At 39.1% G+C, this 27,843-nt stretch overlaps 1 protein-coding gene across 2 annotated transcripts; it reads left to right on the top strand.

Moving 5' to 3' along the window:
- Positions 1 to 741: 741 nt before the first annotated feature.
- tmx2b (thioredoxin-related transmembrane protein 2b) lies at positions 742 to 19,225 on the top strand. 2 transcript variants are annotated; one of them, XM_028812244.2, is made up of 8 exons: positions 743 to 1,010; positions 1,497 to 1,557; positions 11,494 to 11,607; positions 14,544 to 14,620; positions 14,972 to 15,078; positions 17,079 to 17,144; positions 17,245 to 17,374; positions 18,332 to 19,225. In XM_028812244.2, the coding sequence occupies exons 1-8, from the start codon at positions 822 to 824 to the stop codon at positions 18,506 to 18,508; spliced, it is 921 nt and encodes a 306-aa protein (XP_028668077.1). In that variant the 5' UTR covers positions 743 to 821; the 3' UTR covers positions 18,509 to 19,225. The 2 variants fall into 2 exon arrangements, with proteins under 2 accessions (XP_051788550.1, XP_028668077.1); XM_051932590.1 differs by lacking the exon at positions 11,494 to 11,607 and having other exon boundaries at positions 742 to 1,010.
- The last annotated feature ends 8,618 nt before the right edge of the window (positions 19,226 to 27,843 follow it).

Raw genomic sequence — 27,843 nt, 5'->3', positions numbered from 1 at the left:
TTGAGGCGAATGAGCACATTGCAAACTGTCTGGCAGTTACTCTGTTGGACGTATTCAGCATAAACGTTTTCAGTGCGCCGTCTATTGGAATGTATTTTGTATTGCTTGTAGTAATGAAACGCATTGCATTTTTTCATTCCAACAAATGGCGCATCACAAACACTAGTAGTGCATTTTACGAATCTCATACCAAACAGACACAGAGCAACCGGATAGCCAGACAAATATACAGTCACAGACACGTTTAGTAAGATGGATAGTCCTGTTAATTTGTGTTGCCTTTCTAAAATCATATTTTTCTCTATTAGCCAATTTTACAGACTCTAACGCTAGTAAGGACGATACAGAATCAATTAAAACTGTAACTTTCTAAAACTTTATTTCAGTTAACCATTCAAGAGCCAAATAACTTACCACTATTTCACCCGAAAAGTGATAATTCATCCGTCACCCTGATACGTTCTTTCTCATATTTTTGTTAATATAAAATGCTGATGCTAGTCGATTTCTTTTCTCCGGATCCTCGGATCTTTCAGTGTATACTGTACTTGTATAGATGCCTGCTTTCACTTTTATTTAGAATGGTACTGGCAATAAAGTTTGTTTGAATACATTCCTAACGTCAGTCCACGAGCAAACCCCATTTTTGAAGGACAATTACCCTCGCCTATTATGAGTGCATGTTTGAGGTTCTGTCCAATGAGAATCGAGATAAAGGCGGGGCGAAGTACTGTCGTCATCGTCGTGACCGCAGTGACCGTGAGCTCAAGCGGCGCTGGCAATCATCTTGTTGGTAGTGAGCTCCAGCCCTTCATACGCGAATGGCTCTCATTACCCCATTACTCGCGTTTTTGTATCATTTGCCTAGGGTTTACCAGTGGTTGTTGAGACCCTATTATGTTGCCTCTATATTCTTGTCGGTGGCATTTTTATTGGTGCGCAAAAGCCCCGGACTATGTGAGAATCTACCGTCGCAGAGAGAGGATGGCAATTCATGCGACTTCGACTGGGTAAGATAACTGCGTCCATCCCGGGTTACCCAAGCTGCGATATCAGCAGATGCATTCTAATTTAAGACCAGTACCCCCTGCTCATTTAGCCAATACCAGCTTAGATGAAAGTGTCGCAGCTTTAGTGTATGGCATGACCATCACAAAGATTTGTTTTTAACAAACGATGCAAAGTAGCTCTCTTCTAGGGGCCATGTGCATGCAGGTGAAACGCTCAGATCATCATCGGTGCCCTGCCAGAAAACAAATTCGTGTCATTCGCTTTCCGCAGATCATGCTGCCTGTGTCTCATGTGTTTGTTTTGCATCGCCACAAATTCTTGCCTTGTGATATGACGTCGGTAAATTGAACCATTTTCTTTTTCCGGTATTGATCTTTGCACTGCTGTTCGGTATTTGTTTTTATGGGTGCATACATTTTTAGAATTTATTTGGTCCGATGTTTCTTATACATAGTTAACATTCAATGTAATTGTTTTTTTTACAGAGAGAAGTAGAGATTCTGATGTTTTTAAGTGCAATCGTTATGATGAAAAACAGAAGAGCGAGTAAGTGATGATAATTTAATACTGTTTTTCCTAATAGTGGGATTTTTTTTTCATTTACAACTGTTTGTGCTGTTTCCGGTAACATTTCTTAATAAAAGGATTTTGAATGGCGGTGAAAAAGGTATAATTTTTATACTTGGTCATACACTCACTGAGGAAATTGTTCCTAATATTGGGTTGGGCCTCCTTTTGCTCTCAAAACAGTCTCAGTTCTTTGTGGTATGGATTCAGCCAGATGCTGGAAAATATGCCTTGGAGGTTCTGGTCCACGTTGAACTGATCGCTTCACGCAATTTCTGCAGATTTGTTGCTCAAATCTCCCATTCTACCACATCCCAAAAGGTGGGAGGGCCACTGAAGAACGCTGAACTTATTGACATGTGCATGAAACCAGTTTGAGATGACTGTTGCTTTATCACATGGTACTTTACATTATCATACTGGAAGTAACCATTAGAAGATAGGTAAATGTGGCCACATAAACGGATGCACTTGGTCGGCAACAATACTCAAATAGGCTGTGGCATTCAAGCAATGATTGGTTGGTATTAATAGGCTCAAAGTATGTCAACAAAAACATTCTCCACACCACTGTACCACCACCACCACCACCACCACCACGAGCATGGACTTTTGACACAAGGCAGGTTGGGTGTATGAATTCATAATTTTGATGCCCAGTTGTGACCCTACCACCTGTGTGCCTCAGAAGAAATCGAGATATTATCAGACCAGGGTGTGTTTATCCAGTCTTAAGTTGTCCAGTTTCGGTTAGCCTGTAACCCACTGCAGCCTCAGCTTTCCATTCTTGGCTGGCGGGAGTGGAATCCGGCTGGTCGTCTGCTGTTGAAGCCCATCTGCATCAAAGTTCGACCTTTTGTGCATTCTGAGATGCAGTTCTGCTCACCACCGTTGTACAGAATGGTTATCTGACTTACAGCAGTCTTTCTGTCAACTCCAGCTAGTCTGGATATTCTGTTCTGATCTCTGTCATCAACAAGGTGTTTTACATCCTTCTGTCACTGGATGTTTTTTGCGACAGGTTGAGTAAACTGTTGAGAAATTCCCAGGAGATCAGCATTTACAGAAATACTCAAACCAACCTGTTTGGCACCCACATTAATGCCACTGTCAAAATCACTGAGATGACATTTTTCCTCCCATTCTGGTGTTTGATGTTAACATTGTGAATTTCTCCTTGGGGATTAATAAAGTGTCTGTCTGTCTGTGCCTTTACTCTATCTATCTATCTATCTATCTATCTATCTATCTATCTATCTATCTATCTATCTATCTATCTATCTATCTATCTATCTATCTATCTAGTAACTGACACTTCTGACCTGTGTCTGTATGATTTCATGCATTATGCTGCTGCATGACTGGTTGATTAGAAAACTGCATGGATAAACAGATGTACGGGTGTTCATAATAATTTTCTCAGTGACTGAAAGACTGTAGTGTAATTGTGAGAAACTTGCAGCACTAAAGTAGGTTGCTGGGAAATGGGTAGATAGATCCATTGATAAATAGATGTGCCTTCTAAGCCTGATTTGTGTTTATTAACTGCTAATGAAGAAGCCCCCATCACCTCAATATTACCGTTATACTGAATAAAAAAAATGGTTTCAGAACATAATTGCATAGAAAGGGAAACAGTATTTACTTTAAGTCTAATAGTGCTTTGAGGAAAATTGAAAAGTGTGATTTGTGCCATTGAATTTGGGAAATGTGTCTAATGCCATGCACATCTTTTCACATAATATAGAGTAGGCTGCTGAAGTTGACGATTTCATGACTGGACATACATCTCGTGCTTTTTTAGTATGTTTTTCATATAAAGAAAAAATAATTATCACTAACTTTCACATTGTGCAACTGAAGCACAATTGAAGCCTTTACCAGAATTTTGTACAAAATATTTTTATTTTTTAATATACATTTCAGTTTTAACTGTCAATTTGAAATATTTTAGAGAAGATCCTGACTCACTTTTTCAACTGCTTTTTCTTCAGATTATGTAATGATGCTCACAGTTTACTGCATTATTGTGTTATTGTTGATGAAATATCTGTCAGGCACATAATGATGCACTGCTGCCTTGTCTAGAGGCTTTTTGTGCCTTGTGCTCAATGCTGTATGTTACAGTTTACCACAACCCTATGTTGGATTAAAAAAGGTCTGAGAATGTATAAATGTACCATAAATACTGTTAGTTCATAATGTTTGGTCTTAATGTGTTATTAGCAGACTCAAGACTCTCCACCCTATCACATGAATTTATTTTGGCAGCCCCAGTGATTGCTTTTCTAATCATGAAACACACATACACAAGTTCATTTCAAGTTTTTATCTGATAGCAGTTTAGTATTCTTTAAATGAATGTTAAAGGCTCTCATGTTCAAGCCAACTGTGTTGCATTGTTACTCAAGGTAAATGCGTGAGTGTCTCCTGTAGTAAAATGGTGTTCTGTCCAGTGTTGGATTTTTGCCTTAGTCTTGATGATGATGATGGGATAGGGTTCAGCTTCCTTTGACCTTCAAATGGATCTAGCAGCTTTAGATAATTAAAGAACGGATGGACGTTTCCTAACTCAAGACACATGCCTGTTTTGATTAAATTTAAGTTTATGTAGGTTTCAGAATTCTGTACAAGTTATTTTTTTCTTTTTAGTAATGTTAAACATGTTTGCCACCGTATAGTAATGCTAAGCAAAACAAACTAATACTTGATAGTTTGTTCTTAAAAGTCATACCCTGTTTCTTATTGCTTCTCGTCTCCTTAATTCTTTTTCTAACAATTCACTCACATGGGCTCCTTAGATTAACTTATTCCTAACATGTTAAATTTATTGCATGTACTAAATCTTAAATCATGGTAGAGTATCTTTATGTTGTACCATGTTAGCCATTATGAATGCACAGGGTGTCATTTTGCTTGAGTTCTGGTTCTGGAAATAATTAAATATCACAATATGATGCATATCTCCATTTTAATGTCTTAAATATCTTATGTTTGCCCATCATTGGTAAAGTAGATATTTAAAGTAAAGAAGGCAAAAGTTTCAAGATAAGCTAGTTCTGTTTCCTAATCATAGCTGCAAAGAGTAGCGAGGTGTTGCATGTTGACTAGCACATACAAGTAAGTATTTCACTTGCTTCACTGTACTCTGTATATGTAAAAACAACCAATTGTTATAGTTAAGAAAGGAAAGTCATTGTTTTCCCAAACAAGTGTGTTTGTGATGACTTTGCCAGTTCTAACAAGCTTGATCTCTTATTTATCTCACTATTTCTGACTACTTTACTTTACTAGCTAACGCAATTAAGTTTTCATAAGACACTTGTAAGCTTAGAATGCAGATTCTTGGAGCAAACCGCCAATAAATTGGCTGTGCATGCAGTTCACCAAATGAGTGTGCATTAAATAAAAAGGAGAAAATGTTCAAAAGTACACGAGCACAAAAAGATAAGAAACTTCTTCTTTTTATGGCTGCTCCCATTAGGGGTTGCCACAGCAGATCATCTTTTTCCATAACAAAAAGATAAGAAACAGCCACCCCTTAGTGTGATGTGCCTGCACTAAATCAAAAGGGGCACTGAATTCCTTGGGACCCTTTTGTCCGAAGGCTTCAGTTTTCACTGTTAATTGTGAATAGCAGGGAGTGAGAGGTGGGGGAATGGTGGGGCTGCTGCTCCACGTGGATAGTGTGTGTTTGTGTGGTAATCTATGGATCTAAACTTGCTGTCGAAAGAGTGAATGACTTTGAAGGTGCCTCTGATATGGATACTATGGAAAACACGTAAAGGTACAGTACAGTTTAAACATTTCAGAAATATTTATTAATACAGTAAATCTATTTTTTAACATATAGATTGTCAATAGGTGGTACTTGTATATAACTAGGGGGCTCTGCCCCCCTGTTTGCTTCACTCGCCAACCCCCCGGTGGGCTCTACGCACTAGCCGCTTCATGGATATGCCGCTTGCATATGGGGAAGCAGATGTACAATTTAAACAGATTGTTATTATCATGGGAATTGTTACATATGCGTAATAGAACTAACAATTTTATATTACAGTGAGTAATTACCCATAGTAAAAAAAATAGTAAAACGTAATAAATTGAAAGAAAATTATGCTTCATGTTGAGTTAGAGGTATTTGTTGCATTATCATTCTGTTTGGCTTTGAAATTAACGCGCAAATACTTTTTAAACTTTCATTTTTACTGTAAAACTTCAGTAAAAACAATTTTTTGAAGTAACGTTTCGTCAATATCACATTGAATTTTGATTCCGTGTTTGGAGTTACATCGTGACAACGCAACATATATATAATTGCCCGTGAGTGAATATCGTTTCTTTCTCTCTAATAAATACACCAACTTTTTCGAATGTTTGTCCCTGTGATTTGTTAATTGTCATAGGAAAAGCTATTCTAACGGGAAACTGTAAACGTTTTAATACGAATGGCATATCAAGATCTCCTTTGGTGTCTAATGTTATCCGCAGAATATGTACTACATTACCTTTCTTGTCGCCTGTTAAAATTTTACATGTTGTTGCCGTGAAACTGATCAACAATTTTCATGTTAATTCGTTTGACTTCATCGTTTCTCGGTGCTAGGATTGCCCGTGTACTCATTTCTTCTGTTGATAACCCTTTGGAATGAAATTCTTCAATAAGTTCCCAATTAAAGATGACGTATTAATGTATGTCCAAATCTTAAAGTGAGGAAAATGTAAAAATTTATCAGAGCTGAGAGCTTAGGAACTGTGTCTGACAAAAGCATTCACTCGAATGAGAGGTGAGAGGACTGCGGGTGTGGACCGTTAACCGTAAATGGTTGAGAGGAGGGCAGGACTTGGAAAAAATCTCTTGGCAATAGTCTCGTCTCAAGATTTTCTCTTATAATAGAGAGATGACAGCAATAAATAATATGAAGAATTTTTTTTTTTTATAATAAAAAAGGAATTTTTAACTGAGTACAATAAAGGCATACTTACAAAAAAAGCCACATGTGCCAATTTTAAATTGAGTCACATTTACGAAATTCATGCTCACAAAAAGGCATCCAAATTTTTAATTGATTCACATCTTCTTACTTGTTATAATAAGTAGGAGACCATAACACTGTTGCTTGCTTTGTATCTTAAGTACAGTTATTGAAAGGAGATGAGAATTGTGGGAATGCATTTTTTTTTTTTTTTTTTTTTTATGAGAAGAATGGGGATGTTATTGTCCATATCTCAAAACAACTTACAACAAATTTTAGACAGAAGTCCTACAAGGTCTTATTTTTCTAAATTGTTGACACTTCCCTGTTGTTGGTGTTACCACTGTAAGTGAATCGCAGTGCCTGACTAATTACCATAATCCAAGTTTTCATGTTGATTCCATGTTGAGAGCAGCACAAAGTGAGAGCCGTTTTGGCAGGAAATTGAGATAAAGAAAGGCAGAATAACAACAGGAGCACTACATGAAAATAAACAGACAAACACCCTAGACCACTCACTTGCAGTGTGCCCTCTTTCGGAAGTTTTGTAGTAATAAACTAATTCAGTTCATTTCAAAGTGTTAGGGGAAAAACTGGCTATGATGAAAGCATTGGACCTAGCACAGATGCCTATGGTGGTTCTACTTTCCCCACAAAACTCTCACTATGCCCCCTCTGCCTTGCTGACGGCTGTTTGTGGTTCCTCATGTGTTTACACCATTGCAGATTCTTACCATTCATCCATGCCTGTCTCAATGTTCACAATCTCGCAACATCTTCAAGCACCCTGTCAAACATTTTCTGCGGATCTATAAATGCAGAATGGTGATTCTGTTCCTTTTCCACAGTGCACTTCTTGCAGTATGCCTGACAACAAAGTTCACATCTGGTTTTTCCCTTCCCTGGCATCAAACCAAATTGCAGAGAAATTGGAGAAAGAGGCCTTGGGCCTCATGTATAACGCCGTGCGTAGAAATCACACTATAACATAGCATAAGCACAAAAGTGGGAATGTGCGTACACAGAAAAATCCAGATGCAGGAATCTGTACGTACACAAACTTCCAAGTTCTTCAAACTAAATGCTTTGTTCTGTATTTGATCTATGTGCTGTATGTGCCTGAATCACTACCTGCTTCTTAAACGGGCTTTCTCTATCTCCAACAGGACACATAATCCATTAAATTCGTGATATTACAGCTCTCTGAATAATTAAAATACTGAGATGTATACGTGATATCTTTTTCGTGATGATAGGAATGAAAGCATGTTATTAAACATGGGAACACGGTGGCGCAGTACTTGTTCATGTCTCACGCAAGAGGCTTGCTGCGCCATGCGCGACTTTCGATGAAATAATTTATTACAGAAGTACTGTCTCTTTCAAACGTACTAACCTCCAATTCCTGTCCTTACTTTTCTTTCTCCAAATACCCAATCGCCACACAATCAGCTCTGTAATAGACGTGAAGCCATCTGCAAGTTTAGAATGCCGATTCTTCAAAACTTTTAAGGAACATTGAAATATCTTCGTAGTACATGTTTAATTATTCTATCCGTCTATCCTTCTAGTGTCGCGTCAGCACCAGCAAGAATACAGCAATGCAATGCAGGAACAATCCCTAGCTAGAGCTGCGGCACCGTGTCCTCACATGTTTAATTATTAACAATACAGATTATTTAAATGAAATTAAAGTTTTATCTGTATAATATCAACATATTTTGCTGCATTTCATCTTAAAAATGATATCGTCATCATATGTAAATACGCGCTTTATAAAGTGGCGCAGGTTGTGCAATATTATAACTGTAGTACAAGTTTACAGTGAGGTGATTGTACTTATAAGTACAAACAGTTCTACAAGCAGCACTTGATGGACTTAGTGAGTGCGCTTATAGTTCTTGGGATGAAACTTTTTCTAAACCGCGAAGTCCGTACAGGAAAGTCTTTGAAACGTTTTGCCGTGGCTCAGGCACCGTCTGCTTCATGCTGTTTACCGATAATTCTCTTTCCAATTAGCTGCTGCTGCGATTCCTCACTCAGATACAGTGATATAAATACTCTGAGTGGTGCAGTGAGAGTAATATGGAAAAAGATGATCTGCTGTGGCAACCCTTAACGGGAGCAGCTGAAAGAAGAAGAAGATGCAGTGAGAGTTACAACGCTAAAGCAGTTATGGTATTTGGAATACTATGGCTATTCCCTGGACCATTATATTGCTGCAGGTTAATTACAATCAGATGCATTACACTAATAAACAATATGCAGTTAGTTTCAGTGTATTTATAAAGCCGCGTCAGGAATGTGGATTTAAGAAAGAAAGGGTGACCACACAGGAACAGTAGCACTGCTTTGACGCTGGGTACCGCCAGTCTGCAAAACCGAGCGGAGAAATTGCGTATGCCAGGGTATGAGTTACCGTGGAAATGTGCGTGGCTTTACGCCAAGTTTAGGTTTTATACATCGCAATTTGAGCATGGAAACGTTCGTACGCAACATTTCTGTGCGTGCGTACCATTTATACATGATGCCCCTGGACTTAAGTGTGCTCGGTGCATGGCACTGGGTTGTGTGCGCATTTGTAAATAGTATGTATAATAAACGTTTGTGTGGTTTGAAACCATCGGTGTCTGCCTGTCTGTGTCCGGGCTGTTTCCCACACAGTTTAGTAACATTAAAAAGTATAGTGTGCATTAAGATCGCCATGAAATCCAAGCCACAGATAAATAAGAGGCAGTGTTTGTGAAGTACAAGGAGTAACCGCAAATAGGTATATATTGAATAAAAAGGTAAAAATGCACAATAAAAATAAAATGCTGGTGGACTGGAAGAACTGTTAGCCACTTGTGAATGGAAGTTTGCAAGTTGCAATTGGAATTTGGCTTCATTTTTATTTTAACAGTATAGAAATACATTCAATAGTTGTTGTGTTATCTTTATATATAATACGCCACCGTGGCTGTTCGTTTGTCTGTCCAGGATTTTAAATCACCTGTAGCTCGCAAACTCTTTGACCAGTTGACCTGAAATTTGATACACATATACTAGGCGAGTCCCACTATCTACTTTCGGGGTGATGATTGACCTCCAAGGTTATTTCTCTTTTTATTTTTATTTTATTTTATTGTAGAATCAACTCTCGGCAGAGGCCAGCAGGGCAGCCGTGTGGCACATGCATACGTGCACCATTCTCATTCCCTAACACCTTCGCTGTCACTTCCCCTACCTCTTCATATCTTAAGTCTTCAATCTGCCTCAAGAATGATTTAAGTGCCAGCTTAAATGAAAGAACACGTACTAAGTAATTGCAACACAAACACTGATTTAATCAGTTTTAACGTGAAAAGATGTCTACGAAAGAAGAGAAGAAGCGGGCCGTTAGGGTGGAGAAAAGAAGAGCTGCTCAGGAAGCAGCAAGCGCATCTACCTCTGAGCAAATGGATGCTAAACGTGCAGAGAAAGAGGATGAAAACTGAGTGCTCAAGTCAAGTGTATTCACTGCACGTTATCATGCAGTGCGTTGTTACTGGTGTGTTAATATGTTCTGAAAGTTCTATATCTCCATCATGAGAATTTGAGTGGTTTTGTGGAAAATCTCTTTGATTATTTTTTTTGGCATACATTCTCATACTTGCTTAATCCAATATAGGGTTCTACTTACAATTAAATAAGACCATTTTAAAAATAAAGTTGGCAACAGATGTTTGTATCAATTTTTTGATGTGGGTGAGGAGATTAAGCATTGCAGAAACCAATTCTGGATGTGGCGGTAACCGTCAGAGTCACCCAGCATGTTTTTGAATAATGTGAGGAAATCTTTGTCCTTAAAGTAAATCATCTTGAACATGAAGAGTGACATGCAAACTAAAGTCATAGAGAAATCAAACTTTTACACGCACAAACTACTCCTGGTTATCAGGGATTGCCACATGTAGTTAATACCCTAACTATTAGATGTTCCCAGTCCAAAGCAAGACACAAATCCATGTCCTGTCTACTGCACATAGAGCAAATAACTGCCAAGATTGAAATGCTTTTGCCAATGAACCATTTGGGCTTTAGTCTATGAGTACTCCTGTTGCATTTGGATCATTTTACTTGAGTGCTGTTACATTTGTAACATGGCTATCATGCCTGTCATGCAAGCCGGTGACCATCAGAGACTTGTCTTCTGATTGAGTTGTGACTTTGAGTCTGCCAGATTTCTTCCTATCCAAGTTTCTTCCAGTTTCTAATTTCCTTTAGATTGTGTAGGGAACCTGTGTATGCACTAAAACTTGGATTTTTTTTTTTTTTTCTTTTCAATTTCTCCAAATGGAAGTCCCACACTTATAATGGTAATAATACTCTGTCTCATTTCATGTGTTAATTGATGTTTTCTTGCAGTTATCACTGGGATATTGTCCAAGTAGTACTTCAGAGGGTGGAGTAACACAGTCTGTTGTAACTCTGCTTTAAGACAGACAGAAGGTTTTTAAGTAATCAACAGAAGTTGGGACACCTGTGCAAATTGCTTGCTTTATCTTGCAACATTTAATTTACATTAACTGCTGCAGAACACCTGTAGGTTGTAACCTATTAGTTGTTCCCAGAGGAAGGCCCATTTGTAATATTCTGATATTTCCTCTTTTTCAGTTTTGCTAACTTAAACTTTAAATACCTTTTCACCACTTTAGTTAATTCATTGCATTTCAGCTGATTAAGTTCGAAGAAAAACTGAGGTGTTCTAAAACCTTTGGTCAGTAACGTACATGACTTAAGAAAACACTGTATGTTTATGTAAATGCTGGGCCAATGGATATGAACAAAACAGGGCATTGATGACCTTGTCTGGTACTAAATCTTTCAATTCTGCATTTAATATCAGTTAATAACAGTTAATCCTTAAAAGAGATTTTAGGAAAGTAGCATGTTTTTTATTGGTTTTTATTTTTTGCAGTCACTGTGGAGCAGCATGTTGGCAACATCTTCCTTTTTAGCAAAGTTGCAAATGTCATTTTATTTTTTCGTTTGGATATCCGAATGGGCCTTCTTTATCTAACACTATGCATTGGTGAGTATGCTTTGTTTTTCCCACTGTTTCATGATAACCCTAGCCCTAACCCTAATGTTATAATCATAACCTTAATTTTTTTTTTTGTTTACCGGACAGTCATTTTTTTTTTACATACTTAGCAAAGATGGTTTTGAATTAATTTTCACAATTGTAATTTCTATTCCTGCTTTAAAAAAGAAAAATGACACCTGGTACTTTCAAGAAATTTGAAATATAATGTTACCAGTTTTTACAGCTTTAAATGACGATTGTGAAAAAAAAAAACAAATTCAACTTGCAGTCCTTTGTAGGTATGTATGACTATAATTAAAGTTGCATTGAAAACTTCAAGATATTAACAATTATAAAGTTAAAAAAAATCTGTTTGAATAATAAAATCCAAATAAATTAGAAAAAGTAAATTTCCAATTCAGGGTCTCATAGGGCCAGATACTTTTCAAGGAGCATCAAACAAGGTACCAAGCAATTCATTGAGGAGTGCCAGTACATCAGAGGGCATAATAACACGTACAACAGTGCTCAAACTCATATAGGGCCAATTTAGACACAGTAGAGTTTACTACCACATGGGCACCTTGGAACAGGATTCAAATCCAGGATACTGAATCACTGAGATCACTGAGGCAACAGTGCAAATTACTGCATAACTAGGCTTCCTCTGCAATGTTCTGTTCAGGATAAAATCAGTTACCTAAAGGATAAAACAAAAGAGAAAAGCTATACAGAGAAACACGGTGTCATTGGTTTGCCATCCTCCAATTGTCCATCAATAACCTGTTGTGCTGCATTTAGATCTACTAACACATGATTCAAGTCAGCTATTATATACAGTATCTCACAAAAGTGAGTACACCCCTCATATTTTTGTAAATATTTTATTATATCTTTTCATGGGACAACACCAAAGATATGACACTTTGATTCAATGTAAAGTAGTCGGTGTACAGCTTGTATAACAGTGTAAATTTGCTGTCCCCTCAAAATAACTGAACACACAGCCATTAATGTCTACACCGCTGGCAACAAAAATGAGTACACCCCTAAGTGAAAAATGTACTACTACTTGTATGTTTGTGCTTAACATGCTTTTGTATGCTTCATTATTTTTAATATTTTTTCTTTTTTGCTCACAGTTTATCTGCAAAGTATGGAGTCCTTATGACTTGTGCACTCATGCTTCTTCACAAAACTGAATTTGTTCCCCACCATGTGCATGGAAAATAATGTGATTAAAGAGATAAGTGGAACCGGGACACTTTGCATGCCTGTAATGCAGATATGAAATCCATACAGAATCACTTAAGATTACTTGAACACATACGTTACTTTAGTCCTCCACATCCTTCCCCCTTCTCCAGCCCTCTGCTCTGCTGTGTGCTCTGTGAAGCCGGTGTCCATCTATGTTTTATATAAGTTGAGACACAGTAAATCATTTCTTGTTTCACACAAGGAGTAACTGAATGTACTAAATTTTGCATTGTAATAATCTTGAATTACTCCCAACTTTTTTATTTGTCAAACACTTTCATTAACAACTTAAAACTTCTTCTAAAAAATAAATAAAACGAACAAAATGGGATTCTTTCCCCCTTTACAGATGCTAAATATAACACATGTAACCTTAATTCTTATTTTTCATTTCGCCTTTGTTTTAGAAATTACGTGTCAAGGCAGCAGCCCCCAAAACACATGCGTTTGTGAAGGTAGCTAAGTATGCTTTCCTAACACTGAAGATGCTCTTTAAAATGGCAATTTTAAAGCTGTTATTATAATGAAAGGCAGTTATTTCTCATTATTTATGTGCAAAACAAATGCAAAATATAGACCTATTGCAACATGACAGGTCTGTAGTAACAGAATACTAACATTAGTGTGAAGTTAAAAAAAAAGCCTATTCTTTTACAATTGAATATATCAGCATTGCCTTCAAACAGTAATTTTTTTCATATAGATTGATACTTGTTCTGACAGCCCTAGTCTACACTAGTATGTTGTAGAATGCCATTTAAAGAGCTAAATGGTCACTTATAACAGACGACAGAAACCTAGAGGTTTATTTTCTTTGGAGGTTTATGTTTCCTGTCGTTGCTGACAGCAGGTTAAATAATACAGTTCTTCATATATATATTTACAAATTGGAGATTTGAGAAAATAGTTTATTATGAAATCTATTGATGTGTGCTTGCTTTATTCTTCCTATGCTCCTAACACAAACTCTTATCAGTTTGCTGAATGTACAGTAATCTTTTTTGAATCCTTTTTCTTTCTTCGTTATTGGTAAAATTTAACCTGCTTATTTAGTAATAGTGGAATGAAGCTGCCCTGTGATTATCTGCTGCTTACCTGCATACGGTACACAACCCTTATTCAAAAAATGTTTTGCTCCTGGGCAGATGGGGAAAAAACAAACAAAAACCTTTCTAAGGAGGAAAAGAAATAGGTGAAAAAGTACTGCACTTTCCCTAAGTAGCAACCATAAATGAAAAATTTCAAAGCAAATGCTGTATAGCAATCAACTTTCACACAGGAGTAAGAAGATATAGTGCTCACCTCTCAGTACAATCAGCTAACCAGGTTGATGTCAGCACGTAGTACAAGTTCTCTACATCAGCAATACTCTTCTGTTTCTTTTCTTGTGTAGACAATGTTGGTAATCACTATCATTTACTGAAGATTTGGAATCTTTTTCTTTTACCTGAGATGATTTTGCAAATGTAGTTATCTTGGAAATTTCCAAGTCAGCTGGTTATTGTAAACAGATTAAATCTGTTAAATTCATGGAGTGGTTAATCCACGAATTTTCCAGGTTCTCTGTATGAAAGATGTTAGTTAACTGTAGTTGGGCCATGTGGAGATGGAGGTGTAAATCCTCGGGCTTCTGTTTCATTAATGCTGTTCTTAATAACCAAGGTGGCCAATATTTATGATTGCAGTTTTCCTGATGACATGCAAACCTCCCATGTACATGGGACCAGAGTACGTAAAGTACTTCAGCGACAAGACCATTGATGTGAGTGCTTGTTTTTTTTCCCCTCTTTGGGTGCATGTTTGTCAGCTTTCAGAAGCCTGCACTGCTAGGTACTATTTACATTTCTGTGCAAGGGCTGTAGCATGGAAGTAGCAAGAAATGCAATGCTAATGATAGAATGAAAAAGAAGGATGACTTATACAGCAAAATATGCCTACAGTCATGCAGACGAGCCTTAGATTCCAGGAAATGAAGCAAATGCTGTGTCCCCTTATAATAAAGGACACTTTGCAGCTGTGTTGGAATGGTGTGTTTTAGTTTATGGTTTCTTTATTGTGTGACTTTAGACTTTGTATGGTTCTTTCACCATTTTTTGCTTAATTTCTTTTCTAGGAAGAACTTGAGAAGGACAGACGTGTAACCTGGCTCATTGAGTTCTTTGCCAACTGGTCTCCTGAATGCCAGTCCTTTGCATCAGTTTATGCAGACCTTTCTCTCAAGTAAGGCACATTAGTAGCAAGTGATCTTGCTACCCCTTATGCCAGTAATTTAAACACAGGAAACACAAATTGCACAAGGTTTTATATCTGTGATTTCTCTCTCTCTTTCTTGTTTTTGCACATTTGTGTCATTTACATGCAGTAAAAATATAAGTATTAGTGCCATGGTTACAGGAGAAATATAGAATGTGAGCTTGGATTCTGCAATATTATTTTGGGTACATGTAGAGGGTGTCCCAAAATTCACGCAAGAAGTAATTTTGATAGAGAACACAGGTTTTTAATTAAAAATTGTAAATTTTTAATTGATTCATAAAGTATACAGTATAGGGTTATGTATGGAATAGCGTATCGGGTAAATGGCCTCCACGGCTTTGCTGGCACATACGCACTCTTTTGTTGAAATTTTCCATGACAGTTTTGCATAAATGTGGTTGAATTTCATTGATACAGCGCTCAATTTCCTCCTTCAAGGCGTGGGTGGTCATGGGCTTGATAGCATAAACCTTAGACTTCAAACAATCACTCGTGGATTTTCTGAACCCCAAATGCAACAATTTGTACGATTAACGAAGCCATCAAGATGAAAACGAGCCTCATCGCTGAAGATGATTTTGTTCAGAAAATCGGCATTCACTTGTTGTTGTTCCAAAATCCATTCAACGAACTCTCTTCGCTGTGTGTGGTCAGTAGGCTTCAGTTCTTGACTCAATTGAACTTTGTAAGCATGAAGATGCAAATCATTCGTGAGAATACGCTGATGAGAGCTTCTGGAAATGTTCAATTCTTGACCACGGTGCCGAATTGATGTTCCTGGACTCTCAGCAACACTCTCACGAACTGCTTCGATGTTTTGTGTTGAACGACTTGTTGAAGGATGGCCAGAGTGTCTAAGATCACTAATTGATCCAGTCTCCTTGAATTTTGTAATTAATCTCTTCACAGTTGATGAAGTTAAATCACTATTCCGACCATATTTTGTACGAAAATTGCGAACTGTAGCTGCCAAACCTTCATTATTTTTAAAATACTGCTCAACAATGAAAACGCGTTGTTTTTTCGTGTGGCGCTCCATTTTTAATAACCCTGAACTGTGTGTGAGCTGTCACGCTGTCTTTTTTTTTTTTTCGTTGGCAACACTTTACCGCACAAATGGAGCCAAATTCAAATCTTGCGTGAATTTTGGGACACCCTATAAAACCAAGTTCAAAAGCACACCCTACTTTTGGTTGACATTGTCTTAAAAAAAATAATTTTGAGATTTGAATATGCCAGTTTAATAAATAAGGCCTTGAAATACCAGCTATGGACTACTGCAGAGTGGAAGAAAGTCTTATGGACCAATGAATCAAAATTTTAAATTTCAGTTTGTGTGCCATCAAGTTGGTATAAGGAAGGTTCCTCAGTGTGTGATACCAACTGTCAAACACGGAGGAGGAAGTGTGACGGTCTGGGCTTCTTTTGCTGGAGGCAGAGTTGGTGACTTGCACAGAGACTGGCATTCTGAATTAAAAAGGTTACCACAGTTTGGTTGTTGTATCTGCAAAAGCTGCAGGCTACTTTGATGAAGAAAAAAGTTGAATCAGATTTTGTACACTTGATGATTCCTTGTCATCAAACTGTGTGCATTTCCGTAAAAACTGAAAAATGTAGGTGTTCTAAAATTTTTGACAGTAGTGTACATGTGCAGTCTAGTATGTGTCTTGGATAGCTGGGGCATCCTGATCGTATAATTGCTTAAAACCGCATAATTTGAACATTTCAGAATGTTTTCTGTCTTATCATATTTCTGCATTAGGTCATATATTCTCTTAATTTAATTTTTTTTTTATCTTCCCTTTTGTGTTGTTGAGAGAACCAATATAAATAGGAATTACAATGTTACAGTTATATATGGCAAATAGTAAATTGCCGTTGTCTTCCAGGAGCAGTTTAGACTTTCTGCTCACCAGATTTGTATTGACTTTAATTTTTTTTCCTTGAATTCTTCTCTATTTTAGGTATAACTGTGCTGGGCTAAAGTTTGGAAAAGTGGATGTGGGGCGATATAGTGAAGTTTCTAAAAAGTGAGTCTGCATTTTAAGTGATAATTTAAATCTATGAAAAGCTTTATGATCACAATCCTATTTGGTGCTGAGCTTACTTTTAAACTCCTGCTTCTTTTAGGTACAAAGTGAGCACATCCTCTTTGACCAAACAGCTGCCTTCTCTCATTTTGTTTCAAGGAGGCAAGGAAGTCATGAGAAGACCCCAGATTGATAAGAAGGGCAGAGCTGTGTCCTGGACTTTCTCTGAGGTAGTATTTTTTTCTGTGTATCTGTCTGCTGTTCCTGTAGCTCCTCAAATAAACCATTTGGCTAACACTTGGTATAGTTTTTATACATCATTAATCAAACACCTCATTAAAAATAAATAAGTGTTTGTTCAGTTTATTATACTTACGAGGGGGAACCCAAAAATAACAAATGTTTTTCCGGAGGACGGAGGGACGTTAGTTCCAACGTTTGCTGGCTAGGTCAGTGTGTCCTAGACTGCCCTCTGCATCATTTGGCCAAGCGGCATCCTTGGGGAAAGGTCTGCAAGGCCTGCAGTGTAATTTTTTTTTCTTGAGCCTCTGTTATCGTCTTTGTCGATTTTATGATGGCAGACTTGAAAGAATAGCGTGTTTGGATCAAGTTCTGTTTCCTTTTGGGGAAAACAGCAGCAGAAGCTGTCACAATGCTTTGAGGGGCTTTCAAAGAAGAAGTCTTTGAGCCAGGCGAGGGTTTTTACCTTAAAGTGCTCAAGCGATTGCGTTATGCTGTGGGGAGAAAACGACCCGAATTGCAGTGATCAGCCGAGTGGCTTCTGTATCACAACAACGGGTCCCGCTCACACAGCACTGAGTGTGTGGCAGTTTCTCACATAACAATGAGATGACAAAGGTTCCCCCCCGCTCCCTGGACCTTGCACTTTGCGATTTTTTTTCTTATTTCCAAGAATGAAGAGGGACTTTAAAGGAAAGCGTTTTCAGGATGTAGAGGAGGTCAAGAAGCAAAGGACGGAGGCCCTGAAGGCTATCACTTTGCAAGAGTTTTAGAACAGTTTAGAGCAATGGACAAAGCGGTGGGACAAGTGTATTGTGTCTCAGGGAGAGTATTTTGAGGGTGATTACATTTTGGAAAGTAAAAATTCTCGTTATTTTTGGGTCCCCCCCCTTTGTAGAAGTTAAGGCCAAATATCTTACTTATTCATATCTCTGTTCTGTCTATAGGAGAACATAATTCGTGAATTCAATCTAAATGAACTTTATCAGAAGTTAAAGAAACTGCCTAAAGGACGTGTTCAAGATTTTGAGCCCAAGTATGAAAATATTCCTGAGGAAGATGCCAGTCAGACTCAGGAAAATGGAACAGAAAAGGTGACACCAGAAAGCAAGAAAGACAAGTAAACTTATTTCCTGTTATACTCTGGTAAAAGAAAGTATGGGAAGTCTGTCTGAGAAGAAAAAGGGAGGCCTGGCACATGCAAAATTTGTATTACACCTAATACACGCTGCCCTGACATTACATTTTGTCATAATCTTAATGCCTACCTTTACCGCTAGTGAATAAATGTCTTAATTTTAGCACTCCATCAGGCAGCTTCCTGTCATCTAAAAGTTAGTTACTAATCAGTGCAAATTAAAAAACATACATGAGAGATGCTTTGACAGATATTTTTATTACGCACTATCGATGTTCAACCAGCACATTCCTCTGTGAAAATTTTGAGTTCTGCAGAACTGTATTGTTTGGATTGGGTAATTGCTGGTAGACAGGACTGGAGTAATTTTGAAATAATTGTGTTACTTAAATCTAGGGTAAGTTGTAAAATGATAGCTTCACCCATTTAGTATTATCTTGAAATTCCAAGTTGCACTTAAGAGTGTGCTTGGTTTTGTTACAGTCCCATTCTGAAAAGGGAGTGGGGAATAGAGAGGGGGGAATGTCTGTCTAAAGGTGTAAATCTAGCAGTTTTTTTTTTTTTTTTTTAACTAGCATGTTTTTATTTATTTGCCAATAGAGAGATTTTAAAGATTTGTTTTGATTGTATAAGTTCATAACTATTGTTTGAAATCAGAAATAAATGTATTGAGCATTATCAATAAAATGTTGAACTATTTCTATCTATGGTCTTGGGTGTAAATATTAAATAGGACATCAGTACTTGTGTCTCAAATATTTGGAATGACCAGGTTTATAAAACCACCTTGGTGGATCTTGTTCTTGATTTAGAGGTAGAGGTGATCCGAAGACTAACAAATGAACCAGTGCAGCAGTGGTATACAATATGTGTCAAGTTTGTAGCAGACTTGATTGATGAAGCAAAAATTAAGTCCTCTGATGAAGTTTTAAGTTTTCTGGTCACACAACATCCCTGTCCCTGCCCACCTACATTTGAGGTCTGGGTAGTGGCCAAAAGAATTGGATTGCAAGTAGACTGGAATTTCCTTTGTAGGGTTTGCTTGTCTCACCCCTGATGTGTTATGAACTTGGTAGGTCATGAACAGATTGAGAGGAATATTAGAAAAACGACTAGGAGACGAAAAGAGAAAGAGGGGCTGAGTGGAACAGTACTGTAATGGAAAAAGATTCCTAAGCAAAATATCAAGGTGGAGTAAACTAAAAGGGATGAAACAAGAAGTGTGGTACGTGGAAAAAAGTTCACAGAATCCTAAGCAAAAGGCTACAAAACTTCCAAAATGTTTTCAATAATTATACTAATAATGGTCTACACTGTGTTGACATTTCATCAATCCCTTAAGAATAACCTATAAAGTGGGATTTTGTAGTAGAAACGTTTGGCATCATTCTCTCTCTCTCTCTCTCTCTATATATATATATATATATATATATATATATATATATATATATATATACACATACACACACACACACACACAGTGGGGCAAAAAAGTTATTTAGTCAGCCACCAATTGTGCAAGTTCTCCCACTTAAAAAGATGAGAGAGGCCTGTAATTTTCATCATAGGTACACCTCAGCTATGAGAGACAAAATGAGAAAAAAAATTCCAACCTGTGTCTTGTTGTTGTGCTCAATCTTGACTTGACATGACATGACATGACATGACATTGTCTTCCACAACCTCACCTTGGTAGCAGAGTTTGGCTGTTCCTCACCCAGTTTTAAGCCTCCTACACAGCTGTTTCTGTTTCAGTTAATGACTGTGTTTCAACCTACGTGTGACATTGATGATCATTAGCACCAGTTTGGTAGAATTGGTTGATCAAACACCTGACTACAGTAGAATCCTACAAAATCCCTGACTTTGTGCAAGTGGACCTATAAGATGATGCTGGCTTGAAGACAAAAGGTAGTAACACCAAATGTTGATTTGATTTAGATTTTTCTTTTGTTTGCTCACTTTGCATTTTGTAAATTAATAACAATAAACAATCATTATTTATATTTCTGAAAGCATTCTTTGTTTACAGCATTTTTTCTCACCTGCCTAAAACATCTGCACAGTTCTGTTTTTGTTATATATATATATATATATATATATATATATAAAAAAATCCAACATCTGTCTGTATGTCTGTCCGCTTTTCAAGTGAGAACTACTTAACGGATTTAGATCGGGTGTTTTTGTATAATTTGCTTGAACATTCTGGTTGATTTTGCATCTTCTCTCATTGCACTAAGTATCAAACTTCACTTGAGGTACCGATTTATTTGCGCAAATCTGAGAGAGACGCAGTGGGCCAAGGGGGGCGGGGCCAGCCTCGGGGTGTATCTTACATCCGCCTAGCTAGGGAAATAGAGATCTATTTAATGGATTTAGAGCGGGCTTTTTTCAAGAATTTGCTTGAACATTCCGGTTGATTTTGCGACTTCTCTCATCGCGCTAAGAATCATAGTTCGCTTGCAGGAGCGATGTATTCGCGCTAGTCCGAGACAGAGGCTACGGGCCGAGGGGAGGGGGAAGAGTGACGTCAGGAGTGGGGAGCCGAGCAGGGCCCTCCTCACTGTCCTGTTTTACTTCTTCCTGGGCAGAGCTGCGGGGGACAACTAGTAAATCATAAAGGGAGGCAGTTGTCAACAACATTTACTTCTCCACTACATTTTCATGCTTGGGATGTAGCTCAAAGTGCTTTACAAAATCTCAAAGAAATAGTTACAAGAATAATCTATGTATAAAATCCAATGTCTAACTGTCTGTCTGCATGTCTGTTCACTTTTCACAAGAGAACTACCTAATGGATTTAGATCGGGTTTGTTTCTATAATTTGCTTGAACATTCCGGTTGATTTTGCGACTTCTCTCATCATATTAAATATCATAGTTTGGTTGCAGTACCGATTTATTTTGTGCAAATCCGAGAGAGAGGCTGCGGGCTAAGGTGAGGTAGGGGCGGGGTCCTCCTCACACCCACGCCAGCCTCCGTTTGAGTCGCTTTACCTGTCACCATGTGTTGGAGCATACCTTGACTCCGCTTAGCTAGCGATACCAGTTCGTTCAGCACACATTATGATCTAGAGATTGTTAAAGAGTAACGTTTTTGAGAGAGAGAGATATAAATTATTATTATTTTTTTTTATATAGATTTTTAATGTTTGTCCTGTTTCACTACTACATGGGTGCAGCCGCGGGGAACAGCTAGTAATGAATAATAATAATGAAAAATAAATCAATACGGCTTACTTATCATAGATCTATAGAAAGATAGAGTGCTTATCTATAGTATCGTATAACAAATCTCCAAAGATGAGTACATGGCAGTGACCATGCCAAACAATGATACAAAATGGCATTGAACCCATCGTTTTGAATGGACAAATTTGCCAGTTTACCCTTTATAACTCATAATGTCAAAATGAAAACATATTTCAGAAAGGTTTGCAGATTTATTAAAAATCAAAAACTGAAATCTCTATCTTATAAATATTCAGACCATGTACAGGGTGGTCCAGATCTAATTATGCAGATCCAGATTGTCTGGATGACTTTGATTTATGCGGGGACGATTCCAGTTCGGCGCAAAGACGATCCTTCATGTCGTCAGTTCGCACACTTCTCGATGGTCCAGGATTTTTCAGGTGATTTTCTATGTAATAAACTTAAGTTATATGTAATGAAAATTGTATAATTAGATCTGGACCACCCTATATCACCACACTCCAAATTGTGGTCAGCGGCATCCTGTTTGCTTTAATTCTCCTTGAGACGCGTCTTAAGAATTTGCTTGGATTCCTCCATGTGGCAAACTGAAATGATTGGACATCATTGAGAAAGGCACATGGGTACCTGTTTTGATAAGGAAACCCACAATTCACACTGCATGTTAGGACAAAAATAAAGCCATGAAGTCCAAAGAACTCTCTTTGTGATCAAATTGTGGAAAGGCGTAGATCAGGGCAAGGAGACCAAACCATTTCTAAAGCTTTGGAGCACAGTGACCTCAATAATTGTGAAATGGAAGACGATTGGAACCATCTGGAGTCTTCCTAGACTCGAACATCTGCCCAAACTGAGTAATCTTTCATCTTCCTACTTCAGTGAAGAAGGGTCTGGCTGCAGACACTGTAAGCTGTCGAGCTCCACATTAGACTGGAAACACATGACCACCACTCGATCTTGTTTTTGCCACGTTGAGTCACATAAGCCTCCCCCAACCCTGATCTTAACCATAGTGTACCCACACAAAATATTTGAGTTAGCTAACCCATCCACAACTCTAGTCTTAACCATAGTCTAATAAGGCGAATCGTGGAATTTCACGAGTTTGAGCATGGAAGTCACATTTGGTGTGGGCCTCCAAACCTTCCAGTGAACAGTGGAGGTCACGTGTTTCTGGTGTAGCGTGGAACTCCACACCTTCTAGTAGATACCTTCCTTTTAGTGTGTGCATGTGAATTTCTCTTGATCATTTTGGATAAATGTGAAGTAATTATTGATTTGTTACTTTGCCTGCAAAAAAAATTACTGTAAACAAACTGCTATTTTTATGGAAATCAAAGCAAAATATGTTAAATATTAAATGTGTATCACTCTGCTCCAAATGTAATATGACCACACAAATGGCATTTAGGGCGCTGACCAGGTTGTATGTTTTATTTTAAATAACTGAGTAAGTTGAACGGTCGGTGTTACATCACAACTCGGATGAATTGGGTAGCTTTATTTTGCCTGAATTTTCCGACTTGTATTTCTACTTTTGTAGTGTGTTCACGTGGAATTTCCAACTCAACAACTCTCGACTGGCTGAGAACACGTGAGCGCAGGGTTAATTCTTTCCATCACGTGATTGCTGTGTTGTTAATGTTCCTGTACGAAAGAACCATGGCATGGTATTTGCATGCAGAATATTCAAATAATTGTGTAGCCAGAGCAATGTAATTCCATGGAAATTGGATTTAGTGATACTCTTAACAAATAAAACTCAAATACAACCATCCAACATAAGAGCAATAATAAATCATGGGGGGCCTGCTCTAGATTAGATTATTACAGGGATTCCTAAACTCGCTCCTGGGGACCCACTATGGCTGCAGGTTTTTGTTCCAACCAGATTCATAATCGGTGACAACACCTGAATCCACTGATCAGATTTCATTAGCTGGTATTTTTTTCCTCTTATTCTACATTCAGAAAAGCACAGCTGCATGATTTTTACATTTATAAGACATTTAGAAATATTTCTGCTTTTGCTATAAATTTAAATGCGTAACTCTCTTTTGTTGATTTCATTATATTTTGCCTTTTCTCTGTGCAGTTTGCTCCCTTCATTTTATCTTAATAATGAAGACACCCAGGAAAACAACACGAAATCATGAAAGGCTGCAACTACTTTAGTGTGAGTCCCACTAATTAGAAAATAATGGATTAATTAAACAATTAGAACACCTGAAAAAGTGGAAATCGAGATGAAAATGTTAAAATGAAAGAGAAATACATTTTTCCCATTTAACTGCTTTGTGACGATGCGGGTTCCGCTGCATGCTCCCGTCTTCCTTCTGGGAGCTCGTGAACCCGACACCGTCGGTAATGTCACCGATGAGCTGGACAGTGAGGCACAAACAATGAAGCAAGGGGATGGTGCAAAAAGTGCTTTTATTTAAAATCAACAACAACAAAACAAAGTATCCAAATGAAATAAAGTGCAGTGCATCAAATATCCATCCATCCATCCATTTTCCAACCCGCTGAATCCGAACACAAGGTCACGGGGGTCTGCTGGAGCCAATCCCAGCCAACACAGGGCGCAAGGCAGGGAACCAATCCCGGGCAGGGCGCCAACCCACCGCAGGACACACACAAACACCCACACACCAAGCACACACTACGGCCAATTTAGAATCGCCAGTCGACCTAACCTGCATGTCTTTGGACAGTGGGAGGAAACCGGAGCACCCAGAGGAAATCCACGCAGACACGGGGAGAACATGCAAACTCCACGCAGGGAGGACCCGGGAAGCAAACCCAGGTCTCCTAACTACGAGGCAGCAGCCCTACCACTGTGCCACCGTGCCGCCCGCATCAAATATAAGTCATTAAATAAATAATCCGTAAAAACAAGTGAAAAGGTGGAGGTTAAAATTCAATAGATAAAAAAGTCCTTTTTTAAAAATAAAAACAAGGTTAAAACACGGCTGGAAGCTGTCCTGTAAAATAAATCCCGGTGTCTTTCTTCTACTGGTGACTCCCCTGCTTCTCCCATCCAGACTATGCACCAGAGGAGCCACCCTACTTGGAGCTGACCTCTCTGCCTTCTCCTGCAGGTCTGTTCACCTCACCGATCCCTGGCTCCAGTAGGCTAAATCAAACCGTGACTTGGGCTCCCCAGCAACCAATGTGCTCACGCTGGGGGCTTTCACGTCCCAAGTCCCGACTCACGCTGCCTTCTTGACCTTAGGCAACGAGCCATCCTCCTTCCGGTCACTCCCGCTCTTCACAAAATGCTCAGCGGGAACGACCACAATCTACTGCTCCTCGGGTGCCGGCCAAACACCCAGGCTCACTGCTCAGCTACCTACGAGCTTGCGCTTGCTCTCACTCGCTCTCCTGCACCGGTTTTCTTCTACCTGCTTCCAGCCTTCTTCTCCTACAACCTCCGTTTGTGTTTTTTGTCTTTTTTCTTTTTCATTTTTCTTCCTGCTAGCCACCTCGCGCTTCTATTTATTGCGGGGACGTGGATCAGATGTGGCAATTAGCAGCTTTAGGGAACAATTACAGATGTGGACGACTCCTCAGCTGTGCACTTAAGCGAGCATCGCCCGCATCACCAATTCCTCGTGAACCGATCCGCCACACTACCATGCCTCCTCTGTAAGCCACGAAGGCGGCGATTATTTATTTAAAAAGTGGCCTTTTTGACATGAGCTGTGGACCCGCTACATTACAGAAACATATATATACCGGCGCATCCTAAAAAATTAGAATATCACTGAAAAGTTAATTTATTTCAGTAATTCAATTCAAAAAGTGAGTGATATCACAGAGTGATATATTTTAAGCGTTTCTTTCTTTTCATTTTGATGATTATGGCCTACAGGTAATTAAAACTCAAAATATATTTATTGTGACGGATGGCCGGGGTCCAGGCCTGGCTGGGATGCCCCTTCACCACATCTGCCAGGGGGACAAGGGTGGGAAGCCCAGTATCTCCCCCTTGACACTAGATGGCAGCCTCCCTGGGTTGCAGCGGTGCCTCGGACTCCCCCAGGGCTTTGTGGGGGGTTGGAGTTCTGTGCAGCTCTGTGGGGTTCCGCAGGCACCGCCAGGGGGTGCTACAGCAGGAGCTGCTGGCCCCTTTTTGGGCACTGGTTTCACCTTACCTGGAAGTGCAGCCGGATGTCACCCATCAAGCACCTGGAGCACCCAATGGGTACCCAATAAAGGGAGCAAGTGACCACCACTCAGGGGCCTGAGTCAGGAGGAAGAGGATGAAGTTGCCAGGGAGGAGTGGTGATGGAAGAAAAAGTATGTGGACTTGTGGTATTTTGTTTAAGCACTGTGCTTGGGACTGTGTATTGCCTGTGGGACATGGGGAAGACGTGCGCCCACAGGGGAAGGAAATAGTTATTTTACATGTGCCTCCCATGTTCAATCTGTGTTGGGTCTGGCGCTATATAGCGTCCTTCTTACAATATATATAAATATACTGTATGTATATTGTTATATATATATATATATATATATACAGTGCATCCGGAAAGTATTCACAGCGCATCACTTTTTCCACATTTTGTTATGTTACAGCCTTATTCCAAAATGGATTAAATTCATTTTTTTCCTTAGAATTCTGCACACAACACCCCATAATGACGACGTGAAAAAAGTTTACTTGAGGTTTCTGCAACTTTATTAAAAATAAAAAAACTGAGAAATCCCATGTCCATAAGTATTCACAGCCTTTGCTCAATACTTTGTCGATGCACCTTTGGCAGCAATTACAGCCTCAAGTCTTGTTGAATATGATGCCACAAGCTTGGCACGCCTATCCTTGGCCAGTTTCGCCCATTCCTCTTTGTAGCACCTCTCAAGCTCCATCAGGTTGGATGGGAAGTGTCGGTGCACAGCCATTTTAAGATCTCTCCAGAGATGTTCAATCGGATTCAAGTCTGGGCTCTGGCTGAGCCACTCAAGGACATTCACAGAGTTGTCCTGAAGCCACTCCTTTGATATCTTGGCTGTGTGCTTAGGGTCGTTGTCCTGCTGAAAGATGAACCGTCGCCCCAGTCTGAGGTCAAGAGCGCTCTGGAGCAGGTTTTCATCCAGGATGTCTCTGTACATTGCTGCAGTCATCTTTCCCTTTATCCTGACTAGTCTCCCAGTCCCTGCCACTGAAAAACATCCCCACAGCATGATGCTGCCACCACCATGCTTCACTGTAGGGATGGTATTGGCCTGGTGATGAGCGGTGCCTGGTTTCCTCCAAACGTGACGCCTGGCATTCACACCAAAGAGTTCAATCTTTGTCTCATCAGACCAGAGAATTTTCTTTCTCATGGTCTGAGAGTCCTTCAGGTACCTTTTGGCAAACTCCAGGCGGGCTGCCATGTGCCTTTTACTAAGGAGTGGCTTCCGTCTGGCCACTCTACCATACAGGCCTGATTGGTGGATTGCTGCAGAGATGGTTGTCCTTCTGGAAGGTTCTCCTCTCTTCACAGAGGACCTCTGGAGCTCTGACAGAGTGACCATCGGGTTCTTGGTCACCTCCCTGAGTAAGGCCCTTCTCCCCCGATCGCTCAGTTTAGATGGCCGGCCAGCTCTAGGAAGAGTCCTGGTGGTTTCGAACTTCTTCCACTTACGGATGATGGAGGCCACTGTGCTCATTGGGACCTTCAAAGCAGCAGAAATTTTTCTGTAACCTTCCCTAGATTTGTGCCTCGAGGCAATCCTGTCTCGGAGGTCTACAGACAATTCCTTTGACTTCATGCTTGGTTTGTGCTCTGACATGAACTGTCAACTGTGGGACCTTATATGGACAGGTGTGTGCCTTTCCAAATCATGTCCAACCAACTGAATTTACCACAGGTGGACTCCAATTAAGCTGCAGAAACATCTCAAGGATGATCAGGGGAAACGGGATGCACCTGAGCTCAATTTCGAGCTTCACAGCAAAGGCTGTGAATACTTATGGACATGTGCTTTCTCAATTTTTTTATTTTTAATAAACTTGCAAAAACCTCAAGTAAATTTTTTTCACGTTGTCATTATGGGGTGTTGTGTGTAGAATTCTGAGGAAAAAATGAATTTAATCCATTTTGGAATAAGGCTG

Source organism: Erpetoichthys calabaricus, chromosome 10, assembly GCF_900747795.2.
Source record: "Erpetoichthys calabaricus chromosome 10, fErpCal1.3, whole genome shotgun sequence".
In the NCBI taxonomy this organism is placed as follows: Eukaryota; Metazoa; Chordata; class Cladistia; order Polypteriformes; family Polypteridae; genus Erpetoichthys; species Erpetoichthys calabaricus.
Note: the sequence above shows the minus strand (reverse complement) of the source record. Positions and strands in the feature narration are given on the sequence as shown.

Bases quoted from the DNA above. Each gene is read 5' to 3' on its own strand.
- tmx2b (XM_028812244.2), top strand. From the start codon at position 822: ATGGCTCTCATTACCCCATTACTCGCGTTTTTGTATCATTTGCCTAGG. The intron at 1,011-1,496 runs GTAAGATAACTG...TTTTTTTTACAG, and splicing joins ATTCATGCGACTTCGACTGG to AGAGAAGTAGAGATTCTGAT. The intron at 14,621-14,971 runs GTGAGTGCTTGT...TTTCTTTTCTAG, and splicing joins TCAGCGACAAGACCATTGAT to GAAGAACTTGAGAAGGACAG.